Here is a 16,653-nt window from a genome sequence, read left to right as displayed (position 1 = left end):
GACGGCTCTGGTGAGCTCGGAGGCCCTTTTGCAGTAGTCATCTTAGAGGTAAGCGTTCTCACAGGGCCCTGAAACCTGGAACCCAGGCAGCAGTGTCAGTGGGGTACCAACTTGCTGAGAAGGTTCATCCACATCAGTGGGAAAGGACAAGTTAAGAATCATTGCAATGTCTGGCCATCGGCTTCATAGATGTGCCCTTAATGGACAGGTTCGTCCTGAAACCTCTCTGACTGGTATGGAAGCGCCATGCCAGTGGCCATGTGCGCGCGCTCATGGCTCACAAAACAGACTCCGCTCTCCCCCCAGCCCCGCAGTCATGTTTGTGTAATTGCAGACCATCAGTGGCTTTAGAAGCACCTGTTTTTCCCTTCTTTGTTCACGTCATGGGAACGTGTATGCAATTTGCCGGCACCTTTGGGGCGGGGGATTGGAGTTGGAGAGAAGGCTTTTTAGTCTGCACGAGAGCTAATTACCATATTAACTCTATTTGAAAATGCATCAATAAATTGGCTCCAACAGATTCTTGAGAACACTGACGCGGGAAAGAAAAAAGATGTGAATATTAAGCACTTCACAATTGTAACCTAAATAGCTCAAAGCTTAGAAGACCTGAGAAAAGCCCCACGCAGGAGAGCCGAGTCCCATGAAAGGGAGGGCAGAGGGGCAGCAGAGGCACACGCGTACGTACGTACGTACGTACGTACGGCCCATCGTGCCCAGAGGGAAGCCATGGGAGAAATTGTTGCTTTGAAGTATTTCCCCCGGGAAGTAGAAGCTCCTGGCATTTCCAGATCTGCAGTTGATGTTTTTGCTCTCTCTTTTTTCAATCCCACCCTCACCCCCACACCCAGATGCCAAATTTGCAGTTTGCTTCTGCTAAATTCATTTTTGTAAATGCTGGTTAGCCTTTTTACTGCATAGCATCTAATGTACTCGTTCTCCGTCAAAGGAGGAGAATTCGCCATACAGCACAAACAGCGTAGCGGGACAGCCCTGGAGTTTTACCAACTTTTCTAGGGCTCGATCAGGAGGAAGGTGCAGGGGCCATGTCCCTTGAACTATTTATTCTCTTGTTCTAATGCGTCTGGCAGAACTGTAATTCGTTGTATTAAAATACAAATTCTCTCTCACTTTTTTTTTTTTTAACATTTTTCCAGAGAGTTTCCGGGTCCACATCAAATCAAAACCGTCCTGTGGCTTGCTTAATTAATGTTTTCAAGCAGGTACTCTAAAGCAAGGAGGAGTGAGTTGCTGCTGTTCTTGTCGAGAGTTTTAAAAAGCACCTTTGCTTTCTTTCAAGAAACAAAATTAAGCCCGAGTGGAAATTGATAGGATTTTTTTTTAAAAGATTTTATTTATTTATTNGTTAGTCAAGAGTTGTGACCCAAAGGAACAATTATGTTGAACATTTTAAGTGGCATGTCGTGCCATAGAGACTCAGTATATAACTGAGGGTTAAAAGACGACCTTGGAGCATAGTTGCCCCTTGTGTTAATCCCCACGTGGCAGGATCTACCACTTGGACTTGGGGCCCCACATAAACGTCTTTAGTAAGTAAGTTATTTAGAGACTCAAGAAACAATTGATTTTGAGGATTATGAGGGAGTAGGATATGAATGAACTTGAATTTTTTTCTAATTTTTTGTTTTAAAGATTTATTTATTTGGGGGGGGTGCTTGTAAAGGAGTCAGGGCAGAGGGAGAGGGAGAAACAGAGTTCCCACTGAGCAGGGAGCCCGACGCTGGATCCCAGGACCCCAGGCTCATGACCTGAGCCGAAGGAAGATACTTAACTGCCTGAGCCACCCAGGCACCCCTGAACTTGAATTTCTACTTAAAATAAATAAAGCCCCAGAACGAAGGTCTTTGAGGATTCCAAAAGATAGGCAGCCATTTTGTTTCTCCACTGGGTACTCCAGAGCCAAAAGGGAGAAGTGGTCCTTGGCACCCTGGGTTGACCATCCTGAGCTTGGTCGGGTCCGTGAGAGTGGGGACCTAAGGCCTGGGGAGTGGCACATTATTGGTACTTCCTCTGGTGGCTGAGCATTGCAGGGAACCCCTGTTTCTTTGTTTCCTGACTGTGTTAAAACCCTTCTCTAGGGGCCCCTGGGTGGTTCAGTTGGTTAAGCGTCTGCCTTCAGTTCAGGTCATGATCTCAGGGTCCTGGGATGAGGCCCTGCATGGAGCTCCCTGCTTAGCAGGGTGCCTGCTTCTCTCTCTCCCTCTGCCCCTCCCCCTCACTTGTGCATGCTCTCTCTCTCTAATAAGTAACATTTTAAAAAAAAAAGCCCTTTTCTGTACCAGGACCTCATTCCCACACAAGGCTTTTGTTTCCCAAGTCTGAATAATGTGAAGTTGCATGTAATGGTGTAAGGAGTGATCCTGAGACCACAGACTCGGTCTCACTTTCTGCAGCCTGGGTATCGCACATGTCCTTGCCCATCGCAGTTTTCTTAGAACTTGGCCATCTCTCTTCTCAGTTCTGGTATTTACTATTTCCGTAGCATGTTAGAGCTGAGTTCTGGGTGACCGTTTGTAGTAGTTAGACAGCCGGTCACACGCCGAGCACGAGCCAGTACTTAGCCAAACCCACTTTCATAATCTTCCTTTAATAAAACTCTACTGTGTCATTTTGTTTGGTCCTGGTCTTTAAAACTTGAGCCGACATCTCCGTGTATAGTAGACCAGGTCTACGTCACAGATTTGACTTAGAGTGGAACAAAGAATAGAGTGGACCAGAGAGAGTGAAGAAAAGAAAACAAATGGAAAGGTCTTTTGGGGGGAAAAAGAAAAGTTTGTCGAAGAGAACTATTGCGTTTTAGATTTTTGCTTATTTCCTAAGGGCCCACACCATATTGGAATGTGTTTGTGCTTTCTAGAACAGGTTCCCTACGCCAGTACAGAGATTCCTACTTGCTACCTAATCACAAGTGCATTCCAGAGTAATCCGCAATACGAGATAGGTGCTCAGTAACTATTTGTTGATACTTGAGCTTTGTACGGGTTTCCGTAGGCGGGCATGGTTTCCGCTGAGGCATGAGATTTAACAAACGCCACTGGCTGTTCTCGGATTTCTCATAGGCATTTACATACGAACTCGTCACCTCTCTGTAATAGAGCCATTTAGCGGTATCATCCACGTGGAACCGAGCTGTAGCAAGAAAGAGGAAAACAAGTGTGCCTGAGATGAGAGTTTCACGGCTTGTGTTGAAGAAGGCAGGGATACGTGAGCTGTCTGGGAACTGTTGGATAAGGTGCGGTACCAGAATCAGAGGTAGCAGGGGGACCGTCAGCAAGTCCGTTCATCGGTGTGGCCTTTTCTTCTCTCTTAAATCTGAGAGCCGGAGGATGTGACCTCTAAGGCCCCTTCCAACTCCGACTTCTGTGATCCTGGGATTCTCCAGCCACCTCCTCATGCCAGGCCTATTGGCTCATCTGTAAAGTGAGGGGGTGGGGCGGACAGGTATTGAAGTCTTAACTATTGGTGACTTTAAAAGCATGGACCTTTAGCTATCCAGAAGATCTAGCCCTCCAGACTGGCCAGCCTCCCCCGCCCAGCGTGTTGGGTAGCCAAGATTTCACTGCCCATTAAAGCACAGTGAAAAGGACTAATGTGGGCCCGGTTAAAACTGCAGCGAAGTCCTAATTCTTGGGAGGGAATGTTGACTTTGACATACACAATTACCACCTTGTTGTTGGAGGCTCCCGCCCCGCCCCCTTCAGGCCAGAGTTCTGGTGGGGATAAGAGGTGGGGTGTGTGTGTACATCAGATAGGAGCCCAGTGGTGTTAAGTTTTCCTCCTGACAGTTCTAATCCCTCGTTCCTGTTCTAAGGGTAGGGTTGATAAGCAGTCTCCAAAGTCACCCTCCAGAGCAGGTGAGGTGCCCCCCAGCATCTGTTCCACTGCGCCGGCCGGTATCCGCTTTCAAAAGCGCGTGCAGAACACTGCTTGGTACTGATAGTGACTCCGAGAGCACAGGGAGGGGTGGAGGGAACAAGACGGCAGGAACCCTGGGTTAGCCGCCCTTGCGTGATGGCTGGCCGTGATCCTTCCTAAGCATTGATGAAGGTCAGGACAGGTGGAAGGCGCTCTTGAGTGCCTAAGACAGTGTCACTGGAGAGGAGCAGAAAGGGGACACAAAGTCTCATTTCTCTGCGGAGGACAGCCAGTCCTGCTTTTATCTTTGCTGCTGCCCTTCCCCGTGAACTTTTCATAGCCCCCCGTGCCCTGCCCAGTGGTCTCTCTCTTTCTGCCTGGTCTTCACGTGCCTCTCAGTTCTGGTCACGCACATGCTCCTCCCTGGGCAGCCAGCCGTCTTTCCCACAATTCCTCAACCGCAGGCACTCGGCACTCTCCCTGGTGGGCATGTTCTCCCTTCCGTTGGCCAATTAAATCCAACTCTTTCTTCCCAATGTAACTGAAGTCTCCTGTCCCCCATCGAGTGTTCCCTGAGCACTCTGTGCTTTACTGTTCCCAGGTCTTGGAAGGCCTTCACCTCACCCCAAGTTTAAATGCAGTCACATTCTTGCCCGTAGAATACATTGACTTTTGCCTTCAGCACGGCTACTGGCGCAGAGCGGAGTACGCATTAGGTACCCTGCTACACCCTGATGGGGGCTAAGTGTCAAAGGCAGACCCAGTGGTGGTAGAGGCCACAGCAGGCCATGCACCGTGGGCAGGAGAAGGTCGTCTCTACTCCTGTGTCTCTGGGCTGATCCTGGAATTGTATGCGAATGAGGACTTTGGAACAACTGAGCCATATAAAATGAATGAGAGTGAGTGAGAGAGAGAGAGAGAGAGTGTGTGTGTGTGTGTGTGAGAGAGAGAGAGAGAGAGAGAGAGAGAGAGCGGGATGGAGCAAGCATGGGAGTCCACAGGGTGGGAAGGACGTGCACCTGGGTCACTGACAGTCAAGCTGTGTTCTTCCCTCTCCCCCACCCACCTTCTTTCCCGCAGATCTTCCCCGCAGACCCCTTTCTTTTATCTCATCTTCCTCTAGAAGCAGCAGGCCGGCCCGCTCAGTGTGATGCATCACAACTCATTGTTAGGTTGAATTCATGGCCAGACCTTCAAGGTCAACTTGATGCACTTGGAATTTCTGTGTTATCGCTGCCCCACCATTGTCTCTGTCTTCTCCCCAACCAGGTCAGCCCCACAGTCCAGTGTACCCACGCCTTGCTGAGGATGACCTACTGCTCGCACTGCCAGGGGCTCGTGAGTGTGAAGCCGTGTTACAACTACTGCTCGAACATCATGAGAGGCTGTCTGGCCAACCAAGGGGATCTCGATTTTGAATGGAACAATTTCATAGGTGAGTTGAGTGAGGGAGGGATTTGGGGCGCCGGGGAGAGCTCAGCTACTGGCCACAGGGAATATTGTAATTATCGTCCGTAAAGGTCTTCTTTTTTTTTTTTTTTTTTAAAGATTTTATTTACTTATTTGACAGAGATAGAGACAGCCAGCGAGAGAGGGAACACAAGCAGGGGGAGTGGGATAGGAAGAAGCAGGCTCATAGCAGAGGAGCCTGATGTGGGGCTCGATCCCATAACGCCGGGATCACGCCCTGAGCCGAAGGCAGACGCTTAACCGCTCTGCCACACAGGCGCCCCCTGTAAAGGTCTTCTGTTCCTTATTTATTGTTTGCCAGGGTTCTAACTGTACTCAGAGTTCACACCATGCTACAAGTAATTGTGCCCTTGAACGCATTACTGAAGACCTCAGACATGGTGAATACCAAGGTCTTATAACGAGATGTGACTTTTTGGCATTTCCCCCGAAAGGTCTGTTTTAGTTATGTTCACACATAGGCTTGTGTCCCTGTAAATGCTGGAGTACAGCCATCACCAGCTGAACTCTGAAATCGTTCTGTATGTCACACTGCGACCGAACCTTCTGCATACCTGTTTGCATCCAGTGAAACCTGACTAGGGGGGAATCTAGGGGTTCTGTTTCTGTAGAGGATTTAACAGTAACCGACGGCTCTGGTGAGCTCGGAGGCCCTTTTGCAGTAGTCATCTTAGAGGTAAGCGTTCTCACAGGGCCCTGAAACCTGGAACCCAGGCAGCAGTGTCAGTGGGGTACCAACTTGCTGAGAAGGTTCATCCACATCAGTGGGAAAGGACAAGTTAAGAATCATTGCAATGTCTGGCCATCGGCTTCATAGATGTGCCCTTAATGGACAGGTTCGTCCTGAAACCTCTCTGACTGGTATGGAAGCGCCATGCCAGTGGCCATGTGCGCGCGCTCATGGCTCACAAAACAGACTCCGCTCTCCCCCCAGCCCCGCAGTCATGTTTGTGTAATTGCAGACCATCAGTGGCTTTAGAAGCACCTGTTTTTCCCTTCTTTGTTCACGTCATGGGAACGTGTATGCAATTTGCCGGCACCTTTGGGGCGGGGGATTGGAGTTGGAGAGAAGGCTTTTTAGTCTGCACGAGAGCTAATTACCATATTAACTCTATTTGAAAATGCATCAATAAATTGGCTCCAACAGATTCTTGAGAACACTGACGCGGGAAAGAAAAAAGATGTGAATATTAAGCACTTCACAATTGTAACCTAAATAGCTCAAAGCTTAGAAGACCTGAGAAAAGCCCCACGCAGGAGAGCCGAGTCCCATGAAAGGGAGGGCAGAGGGGCAGCAGAGGCACACGCGTACGTACGTACGTACGTACGTACGGCCCATCGTGCCCAGAGGGAAGCCATGGGAGAAATTGTTGCTTTGAAGTATTTCCCCCGGGAAGTAGAAGCTCCTGGCATTTCCAGATCTGCAGTTGATGTTTTTGCTCTCTCTTTTTTCAATCCCACCCTCACCCCCACACCCAGATGCCAAATTTGCAGTTTGCTTCTGCTAAATTCATTTTTGTAAATGCTGGTTAGCCTTTTTACTGCATAGCATCTAATGTACTCGTTCTCCGTCAAAGGAGGAGAATTCGCCATACAGCACAAACAGCGTAGCGGGACAGCCCTGGAGTTTTACCAACTTTTCTAGGGCTCGATCAGGAGGAAGGTGCAGGGGCCATGTCCCTTGAACTATTTATTCTCTTGTTCTAATGCGTCTGGCAGAACTGTAATTCGTTGTATTAAAATACAAATTCTCTCTCACTTTTTTTTTTTTAACATTTTTCCAGAGAGTTTCCGGGTCCACATCAAATCAAAACCGTCCTGTGGCTTGCTTAATTAATGTTTTCAAGCAGGTACTCTAAAGCAAGGAGGAGTGAGTTGCTGCTGTTCTTGTCGAGAGTTTTAAAAAGCACCTTTGCTTTCTTTCAAGAAACAAAATTAAGCCCGAGTGGAAATTGATAGGATTTTTTTTTAAAAGATTTTATTTATTTATTCGACAGAGATAGAGACATCCAGCGAGAGAGGGAACACAAGCAGGGGGAGTGGGAGAGGAAGAAGCAGGCTCATAGCGGAGGAGCCTGATGTGGGGCGTGGCGCCCTGAGCCGAAGGCAGACGCTTAACCGCTGTGCCACCCAGGAACCCCTGATAGGATTTCTGAATCCGTTTTCCTTAGTGCTTCAAAATGATCCTTTTTGGAGGGATGAGGTATCTAATTGTATCTAAACTTAATTTTTAATGGCTGTTTTATTCTTTATGTCCCATAAGCTGATCTAACGGGCCAGGAGTAATAGACATTGTTAATCCCTAGTGCTTTTTTATGAATTTTTGCCAGGGTTTAATTTGCTCTGTGGTTGTAGAATTCAGTCCCAATTTACGTGCCTCTGCTCTAAGTTCTTTTTTTTTTTCTTTGCAAAGAATTTTTCTTTCCACTTNAACCTGATAGGATTTCTGAATCCGTTTTCCTTAGTGCTTCAAAATGATCCTTTTTGGAGGGATGAGGTATCTAATTGTATCTAAACTTAATTTTTAATGGCTGTTTTATTCTTTATGTCCCATAAGCTGATCTAACGGGCCAGGAGTAATAGACATTGTTAATCCCTAGTGCTTTTTTATGAATTTTTGCCGGGGTTTAATTTGCTCTGTGGTTGTAGAATTCAGTCCCAATTTACGTGCCTCTGCTCTAAGTTCTTTTTTTTTTTCTTTGCAAAGAATTTTTCTTTCCACTCTAAATGACTGCCGTTAATGAATGGTGAAGTGCCTTTCCCCCACTTCTTTAAGTCAGATCTTGGGGTTTAAGTAGGGAAACTGCCTTTTGTTTCCCCAGTGGGTCGTGAGACTGAAGATGGGTGGGGGTTTGTGATTATTGGTGGGGCAGTGTGAAAGGATTCACTTTGCCTGGTGTGAAGGGGATACTTTGTGGATGGGGTGGGGGCCACCCAGTGCCCGTAGCCTGAGCACTGAAACCCCGCGGTTGGACCAGGCCCTTGAAGAGACTAAAGCCACGTTTTCCACATCCGCCTTCTTGCTGCCATGTCCTCCGTTCCCTCTCTTGAATTGTTGTCAGCCTCAATCAAGATGGATCCAAACAGTTGAAACACCCTGGACTTGGTTTTGTAAGAGGTTGGCTCAAAAGGTCACCCACCTACTCCCCACTGCCACCACCAAAACAGAAGTCAGTTTCTGGAGAAGCATAAATTCTGCTTGGTGGCATCTCGTTTTCCATCACGTACTGTGGTTGCCTTAACATTCACCTGATGCCTAGCCGACCTTATTCTTGTCACACCTTGTGGCCCGCAGGACTTTCGTGTTGGGGTGTCAGGGTGTCGGGGCTGCTGGCAGGAGGCGGGGACCAGTCAGATACCCCGGAAATGAGAGCCCTTTAGTCCAGACCCAGCAGAAGAAAAACAACCCGACACTCACCATGTTTGGATCTCCCACGGGACTGGGGGCTTCCAGTCGGGGTGGGCTGCTTCTAGGGAGGGGCCTGCTTGAGCACCAACCAGGACTCCCCCCAGGGGCGGGGGGCAGCGCTGCGCATTCCTCAGCTGCGCCGCCCAGGCCGCCATGGCACCGGCCCCAACAAAGGCCCGGCTTCCCTCCATTCCCAGAGTTGACAAAGACGCCAAACAGCCAGAAGAATCGGGTTTATGTTTCCTTTCAGTCTTTCACAAACACATTAGTGATCCGGCCTTTCCTCGCCACTAGGGGAATGAGTAGTTTCAAAATGCGCTGTGGGGTTTTTTTTTTTTTCTTTTCTTTTTTTCTTGTTTAAACCTCTGCATTTTGGATGTTGATTATCTGTCTATTCATAATATTTTTATTTGGAGCAAGCGACTTCTTCTACAAAGAATGTGCTTTCCGTACGTGGCAGCCCTGATGCTTTGACAAGGATGAACACATTGAAGTTGTGCTCCACTTGTTTACAAAAGTCGCCTTTTGCTAGCACATCAAAAGCATTTTCCCCTCCAGTACAATGCTATATTCATGCTGGCAGCCTCACTCAGAGGTTGGAAGCGTCAGTTTATTGGTGCTTACCACAATGCAATCTGAAACTTCATTTGTTATTACTTGAAAAAAAAAAGTGCATTTCACGGAAATCTATTTGTGGTTTGTGACATTGGAATTGCAGCTTAGAGAAATGACCCCCATGTTTTCAAATGTTAGGTTGCGTCTGTTCTAGGTGGAAGGTGAAAGGTTGATGACCACATTCGGTTTCATTGACAGGCCGATGCCAAAGCTCCTTTACACCAGAAAGCTGAGGTGTAGAAGATGGTGGTGGCCTGCAGTCTTCTCTGAGAAGGGCCTATAGTCTTCTGGAAACTAGCCCTCCTTGCTGGGAGCTGTCCTTGGCCTACCTGAAGGCTGTGGATACCGTAGGCCTAACCACCCTTTCCCTGCTGGGCCTTAAGCACCAGAGTGGAAAGAAGAGTGAACAAGTAGAAAAAGTTCAGTGCTTGTCAGGAGTGAAGCAGCCATTTCCTCATTTCCAGTTTCCTCTAATTTTGACCAGGAAATATGAGGCAAAAACAGTAAGCCGCGTAATCCCCACAAACACCTATGGCAGAAAAACAAGTACCGCATATTTTAAGAGATTCAACTTGTCCTAAAACATTCTAGACTTCTCCAGAAGGCCAAGGTAACTCGCAGAGTAATCCACGAAGACTCACGCTGTGAGCACAGGCTTTTTGTATATGGTGTCTTGTGTTGTCTTTTCACCCGAGTGAAAAGAGGCACATGTTTTGCTTTAACTCAAGGTTCTTGTGTTTGAAATGGGAAGTTTATCTTAATGCAAAATTGCATCTTTCGGATTTTCATTATTTGAAAAGTCATTAGAATTCCTGGGAACACTGTCATTTGCACTTTCCAACTGTGCGCTCAAGGAGCTGAAAGGGTTTCATTTAAAAAATGAAAGAAAGGAAATGATATGCCAGGATTTTACCGGATTTATGTTTTTGAGTCTTGTAAATGGAACCTAAATGAAAGGATCCTAGGAAGTCACTGGGAGAAGTGGCGTGTTATTCTGCCCCCAGCCTCAGGTTTGTCAGCAGGAGCTAGCTCGGAGCCTTACAGCGACAGCCACCGACACACGGAGGAATGAATAATCAGTCTTATGGAACGTTCCCGATTGGGTTTCCTTGCTGTGGAAGAAAGCACTCACCTGGCCATTTCACACTTTAGAGAGCCAGCAATACACAGTGACTAAACGCAGCTTGGTGTAATAGAAACGGACCTGAAAACCTGGATCGATTATGATGCCTTCTTCCCGCCCCCCACCGGAAACAAAGCCAGTGAGATAATCAGGCTGATGACCCATGGCCGAACTGACAGTTTACTTTTTATGCTGTATTCTTTTCCCCCAAACGTCCCATTAGACGCGATGCTGATGGTGGCGGAGAGGCTCGAGGGTCCTTTCAACATTGAATCGGTCATGGATCCCATCGATGTGAAGATTTCCGATGCTATAATGAATATGCAGGAGAACAGTGTGCAGGTGTCTCAGAAGGTAATGAGGGCGGGGTAACCGGCAGGGAGAAGCAGAGCCCTCCCCCCCTTCCCACACCTCTTCCCAACCCTCGGGCTTGGGACACAACTTCCCTAATGTGACCCTGTTCACTTCAATGCAGGTTTTTCAGGGATGTGGACCCCCCAAACCCCTCCCGGCCGGCCGGATTTCCCGTTCCATCTCCGAGGGGGCTTTCAGCGCTCGCTTCAGACCGTATCACCCCGAGGAACGCCCGACCACGGCAGCTGGCACGAGTTTGGACCGACTGGTGAGCACTTTGGCGCAGGAACGGCCGTGTTTAATGACAAAGAACCGAAAACATTTGCTCCAGATGCATTTTTAGTTGGAAGGCTTTCAAGTGCGGATCTTTCAGGTGAAACTTTCCAAGCCGACTGCATGTGGATGTCCATAAATCTGCCTCTCATTTTCTAGCTCATAAAGCTCGTACGTCGTTAGGAAACGCGACGCATCTCCTGCGAGCCCATCACTGTGCCCGTTAGAGGGAGGCACAGAGCGATGAGACTCGTCCTTGTTCTCCAGAAGCCTCTGGCACAGCGGGAGAAGCAGACATCCAGCTTCACTAGCAAAGGGGGTGTATAGTAAGTGCCAGGATGGCGAGAAGGTGGAAGCAAGCAGCTTTCCACATGGCCGCATGCGGCCCGCACCGTTGTCAGATGCAGCGCCGTCACAGGCGCTCACGGTTGCACAGAGGGGATGGTGTAGACACTGCAGCCAGGGGCGGAAAGCCTCAAGGAAAGAGACTGTATGTTCTCGTACCCGCGGGGCCCGGAGGCCGGCGGGCCTCAGATGGTAGCTGTAAAGAGGTAGAATGGACGGTGCATCTGAGCTTCTCCTTCAGGGCCTGTGTTCCAACCGTTAGTTCATTTGAGTGAGTTTGTTCTTTTCTGTACCAATTTGAGCTGCATTTTTTTCTCGTGACTCAAGTTGAAAATGAATTGCAAAGCACTCTGGAGCTACTTTAGAAATGATCAAAAGACACATCTGTAGGCAGTTGTGTGTTTTTACAGAGGTCTTTTCTTTCCCCTCCTAATGAGGTTACTGATGTCAAGGAGAAGCTGAAACAGGCGAAGAAGTTCTGGTCTTCTCTGCCCAGCAACGTTTGCAGCGATGAGAGGATGGCCGCTGGCAACGGCAACGAGGACGATTGCTGGAACGGGAAGGGGAAGAGCAGGTTAGCCTCGGACGAGTGGGGGTAGCAGGCCCCCTTCCCACATGCCTGGGGGCCCTTCAGATGGGGTCCTTCAGTTGTCACTCGAGGGAGGCATCATGAAGCACTTAACGGTAGGTAGCGACAGCGTGGGTGGCTTCTAGACATTCTAAGGAATGGGCTTTGCCCCACAAGCCTTGGAAAGGCACCCAGCTACTTGCAGAGAATACTGGGTCAGAAGTCTGCACAGGTGGCTTTAGTCCAGCACGAGGGCTGCAACCCAGGGCCAGGCTGTTCCACTAGCGGCGACTTTACAGGATTTAATTCCTGTAGTTCTCGGCCCACCGGCCTGGCCTAAATCTCCAGTTCCCCAAAGGCCTTATTCTCTTCTTGAGTGATGTCTTGTGTCGCTCCCCTCCACACACAGTAACTTTGCTAAGTCCCCAGTGTATTGATGCTTGACTCTGACCCACCAACCTCTGAAAAAGGGCTAGCTTTCCAAAAGGTCCCCGTCAAAGCAGAGAAACAAGAAATGGGAGAACTTTCCTCTGAATTGCACTCAGTGGGAATACTAGAATCGAAGCCAAATTCTCTGATCTTCAGCGACTTTGAGCTTTACCGGTCATCTTAACGGGGTCATTTCTCATTTCAGGTACCTGTTCGCGGTGACGGGAAATGGCTTAGCCAACCAGGGCAATAATCCGGAGGTCCAGGTGGATACCAGCAAACCGGACATACTGATCCTTCGCCAGATCATGGCTCTTCGGGTTATGACCAGTAAAATGAAGAATGCTTACAACGGGAACGATGTGGACTTCTTTGATATCAGTAAGCATTTGTGGCTTGAAACTTATGCATTGTTCTCATACACCGTGTGATGAGGACAAGTGGAATGAAATCTCTATTCCATTGTTTTTGTTCTTTTTTTTTTTTTTTTTAAATAGGTGATGAGAGCAGCGGAGAGGGAAGTGGAAGTGGTTGTGAGTATCAGCAGTGCCCTTCGGAGTTGGACTACAACGCGACTGACCACTCCGGGAAGAGTGCCAACGATAAAGCCAGCAGCGCTGGCGGCCTTGTGGGGGCCCAGCCCTCCCTCCTCGCTGTCTTCTGTATCTTGCTCCTGGTCATGCAGAGAGAGTGGAGATAATTCTGAATCTTAGAGAAAAAGTTTTCATCAAAAAGTTGAAAAGGCACCGGTTATCACTTTTATACCATCCTAGTGACTTTGCTTTTTAAATGAATGGACAACGATGTACAGTTTTTACTATGTGGCCACTGGTTTAAAAAATGCTGACTTTGTGTTTTCATTCAGTTTTGCGGGGAAAAGGGACTTGTATGTATAAAGTCGGTTCCTGCTCCCCCAGAATCATGTGAAACGTGGCTAACAGTGTAGGTACAGAACTGTAGTTAGTTGTGCATCTGTGATTTTATCACTCTTGTGTTTTTTTTTTCTTTTTGTTTGTGGGTTTTTTTTTTTTCCTTCAGTTACGATCACCTTGTTTCTTACAAGCAAACCAGGGTCCTTCTTGGCATGTAACATGTACGTATTTCTGAAATATTAAATAGCTGTACAGAAGCAGGTTTTATTTATCATGTTATCTTATTAAAAGAAAAAGCCCAACAAGCAGTAAAATTTCCATTTATCCCTGTTGTTTTAGTTGCCTTATGTGGAGAGGAGTGGATGTGATTTTGTTTTTTATTTTTGTTAAGTTAGGACAGAATGTGAAGGCACGGGGTGGGGGGCTTCTGAGCCACTTGGTAGTTTGTATTCAGGCATCAATACAAGAAGAAGGCTCTCTTTCCCTGGCAGCCAGGGACCGGAAGAGACTGCAGACTGTACGCATCTTGGTTGAATTGAATTACATAAACCAAGATCACAGGTCCATTTCTAGAACCTGCTTATACTTAGAGCGGAGCCCATTTAGAAGAAGATTATTTTTCAGTACACTCTCCCTAGAAATATAGAAGGCATTCAGGATGGCTAAGTTACCACACGTTCACACTTCGTTTGGGGCTGGGTTTTCGTCTTTTTGTGTCTAATCCAGGCAAGTTAGCAAGCTGCTGTGTGCTGGTCTTGCCCGCACTCACCTGCTTTGAATTCCTATCCCAATGGCAGACGTGTGACCAAGAAGCTCATTTGGTCCCCCTCGTTACAGCGTACTGGATTTCCAACCCTGTCGTATAGAACAGGGAACTTTCTGGGGGCTAGCCAGAACCGGGGTACAGTCTGGGCTAACCGAATAGAGCTGTCAACACTCCTCCAGCAGAGTTTGCGTCTGTGCATTTGCATTTGGTTTGGGATCCCAGTTTTTGTCGAACAAGATTTCTAAAGTCTGCTTGAGTCGTCTTGCCCGGGCCCCTCTGATCAGAAAGGCAAAGGGCTTGCTGTGGTTCACAGCCGTTTGTTACCCTATCAGCCAAGAAGTCCGCTCGGGGGGATCTGGGTGTCCAGACTTTCTTCATGTGTTGTTGTTGTTTGGAGGGGGACGGGAGGGAGTAGAGAGTCCAGAAGACAATAGCTTAGCGGTGACCTTGCCACAATTCAGGGGTGGGCGGTGCACAGGGATCTGGCAAAGGCCGTAACTGTTGTCCCAGGCCAGACACGACGCCATTCCTTGTATCCCTACCAAATGACAGCTTATAAAACTTATGAGAACGTAACAGCTCCCTTTAAAAAGGAGTTCCCAAAAAGTCTTCAAAAAGAGAAACACCTGCAAGTCTTCTTCTTGCTTTAGACAGCCACTAAGATCTCCACCGATTCCACAGAAGCTGCACCCGCAGAGAGCTGGTTTGTGTTCCTGTTCAGTCTTCAGTTGTAAGACTAACTCTCTATTTTTATATTGAAACGTAATTACTTGATAGCTCAGGGTCTACATTTCAACTTTTCACACCAAATTCTGCAAGAATGGTCAACATGGAATATTGGGGGCTGTTGTACACAGAGGCTTAATTTTATTAGAAGTAGCCAGTTATTTATTAAAGCATGATGTTAATAAAATAGGCATATTCTGGCTGGTGTGTATAAGTGTTTTGTTTTGTTTTTTTAAAAACAAATCGCAGAAGACCTAAAATTGAAAGGGTGCTCCATTTATGTATGAGGGAAAAATGGATTGTAAATAGCTAAGCTGCCTTGTGAGAACTTGGAAAATGTGCTGATACTTAGTAACTACCTCAGATGTGAGGAATTTCCTTTTTAGCTTAGGCTGCTATTACTTTGACTTGGTAGAAATGAATCTGGTCTCCAAAATGTGGCTCAAAGAGTTATCCCCGTAGACCTTGTGAGATTGTTTTTAATTTAAAACCTTGAACTCTGCCCAGCTGTTTTCTTTCAGTCAACTTCTCTACACCAATAACATTTTCCGAATTAAATATTCTTGAAGGTTCTTCTGGACTCTCACTGATTTGTTTTCTTTCTTTGCATTTTTTCCTGTTACCCTTTTATTATTTAAATTGTCTCTTGCTTTTGAACTTGAACTATGAAATAAACAAATCATAGATTTTTCCATTCAGATCTGACTGGATAACTCTTGGCTTCCAACCAGCTGGCAGGCTCACCATTGCACCCTGTCCCCCCACCCCCCGCCCCAAAAGAATAAAGGCAAGTTGAATATTCTAAAATCTTAAGAGTTCAGAGTATGAGGTAAAATAAAAGCTTTGTTGGTAGACCTGACGTTTCCAGTCTCAGTTAATAGCATGTGACTTCGTGTTTTACAAAGTCATTTGGAAATTATTTTTCCCTTCCAACACTTCACCACCCTGTACCTTAAGAAAAAAACATTTTAAGGACTCTTAGATTTACATTTTATTTCAAAAACAGTCCATAATTAGCACCTATTATTTGATAAAAGACAAAGTACAGAGAACTGACGTGTATTTTTAAACTTTCGTTCCTGCGTGTTAGAAACCTAACAGTTTACGTGAAGAAGAATTTGTCATTTGTGATTCTAGAACCGAGATAAAAATAGATGTAGATGGTGCGATGCAAAATTCTGCTTGCCCTGTGGTGTCTGCAGGATATGTCCACGTGCAGAGCTAACGGTGGGAGGTCAGTGACCAGATCTCTAAAGGACGCCTGCGTGTGCACCTTCTCACTCTCGAGCAAATGCCCAACCACCAAATACAACTTTCTCTCTTCGTTGAACTAAGGGAACAAGGACTGAGGACTGTTGTTTCAACTTAGAACCTAGTGGGGAAAATACAGCTGTGCGTTCTGGGATACACTTTATTGGACAAGTTCCATTTCAGCTTTTAACCTCTTTTAGCTATTTTCTGCTGGAAGTCCTTCCAGAGGTGAAAAATCTCTGAAAGATAACCTGTGGGAATCTAGGAATTCCAGCCCATCTATAAGGCCAATCCGTGTAATATTTACTTATCTAATTTAGCTTTTCATTAGGTAATGTTATGACCGGGTTTACAAACCAAAACCTACATAAAGGTATAGAGAAAAAGTTTCCCTCCTGTTCCCACATTCAACCTGTCCATTTATCCCACACTCTAAACTTATTAGTTGATATATATATATATATATATATATATGAGTCTCCTCCAAAGTTTCCTTATACATTTGCACGCAAATATGAATGGAGATTTTTTCCCCCTCTTGTTTACGTCAATTACATTATTAAGGGACCCCTAAAG

The 16,653-nt window shown here is 46.8% G+C and overlaps 1 protein-coding gene across 1 annotated transcript in view; it reads left to right on the top strand.

Moving 5' to 3' along the window:
* GPC4 (glypican 4) overlaps positions 1–15,654 on the top strand; it is a 111,310-nt gene extending 95,656 nt beyond the window's left edge. Inside the window, exons 5-9 of the mRNA XM_034649437.1 lie at positions 10,717–10,847; positions 10,969–11,115; positions 11,903–12,039; positions 12,668–12,843; positions 12,960–15,654. Coding sequence (XP_034505328.1) covers positions 10,717–10,847; positions 10,969–11,115; positions 11,903–12,039; positions 12,668–12,843; positions 12,960–13,162 — 794 coding nt within the window. The 3' untranslated portion in view covers positions 13,163–15,654. The remainder of the gene's footprint in view (positions 1–10,716; positions 10,848–10,968; positions 11,116–11,902; positions 12,040–12,667; positions 12,844–12,959) is intronic.
* The last annotated feature ends 999 nt before the right edge of the window (positions 15,655–16,653 follow it).

This window comes from Ailuropoda melanoleuca, chromosome X (assembly GCF_002007445.2).
Source record: "Ailuropoda melanoleuca isolate Jingjing chromosome X, ASM200744v2, whole genome shotgun sequence".
Lineage (NCBI taxonomy): Eukaryota > Metazoa > Chordata > Mammalia > Carnivora > Ursidae > Ailuropoda > Ailuropoda melanoleuca.
Note: the sequence above shows the minus strand (reverse complement) of the source record. Positions and strands in the feature narration are given on the sequence as shown.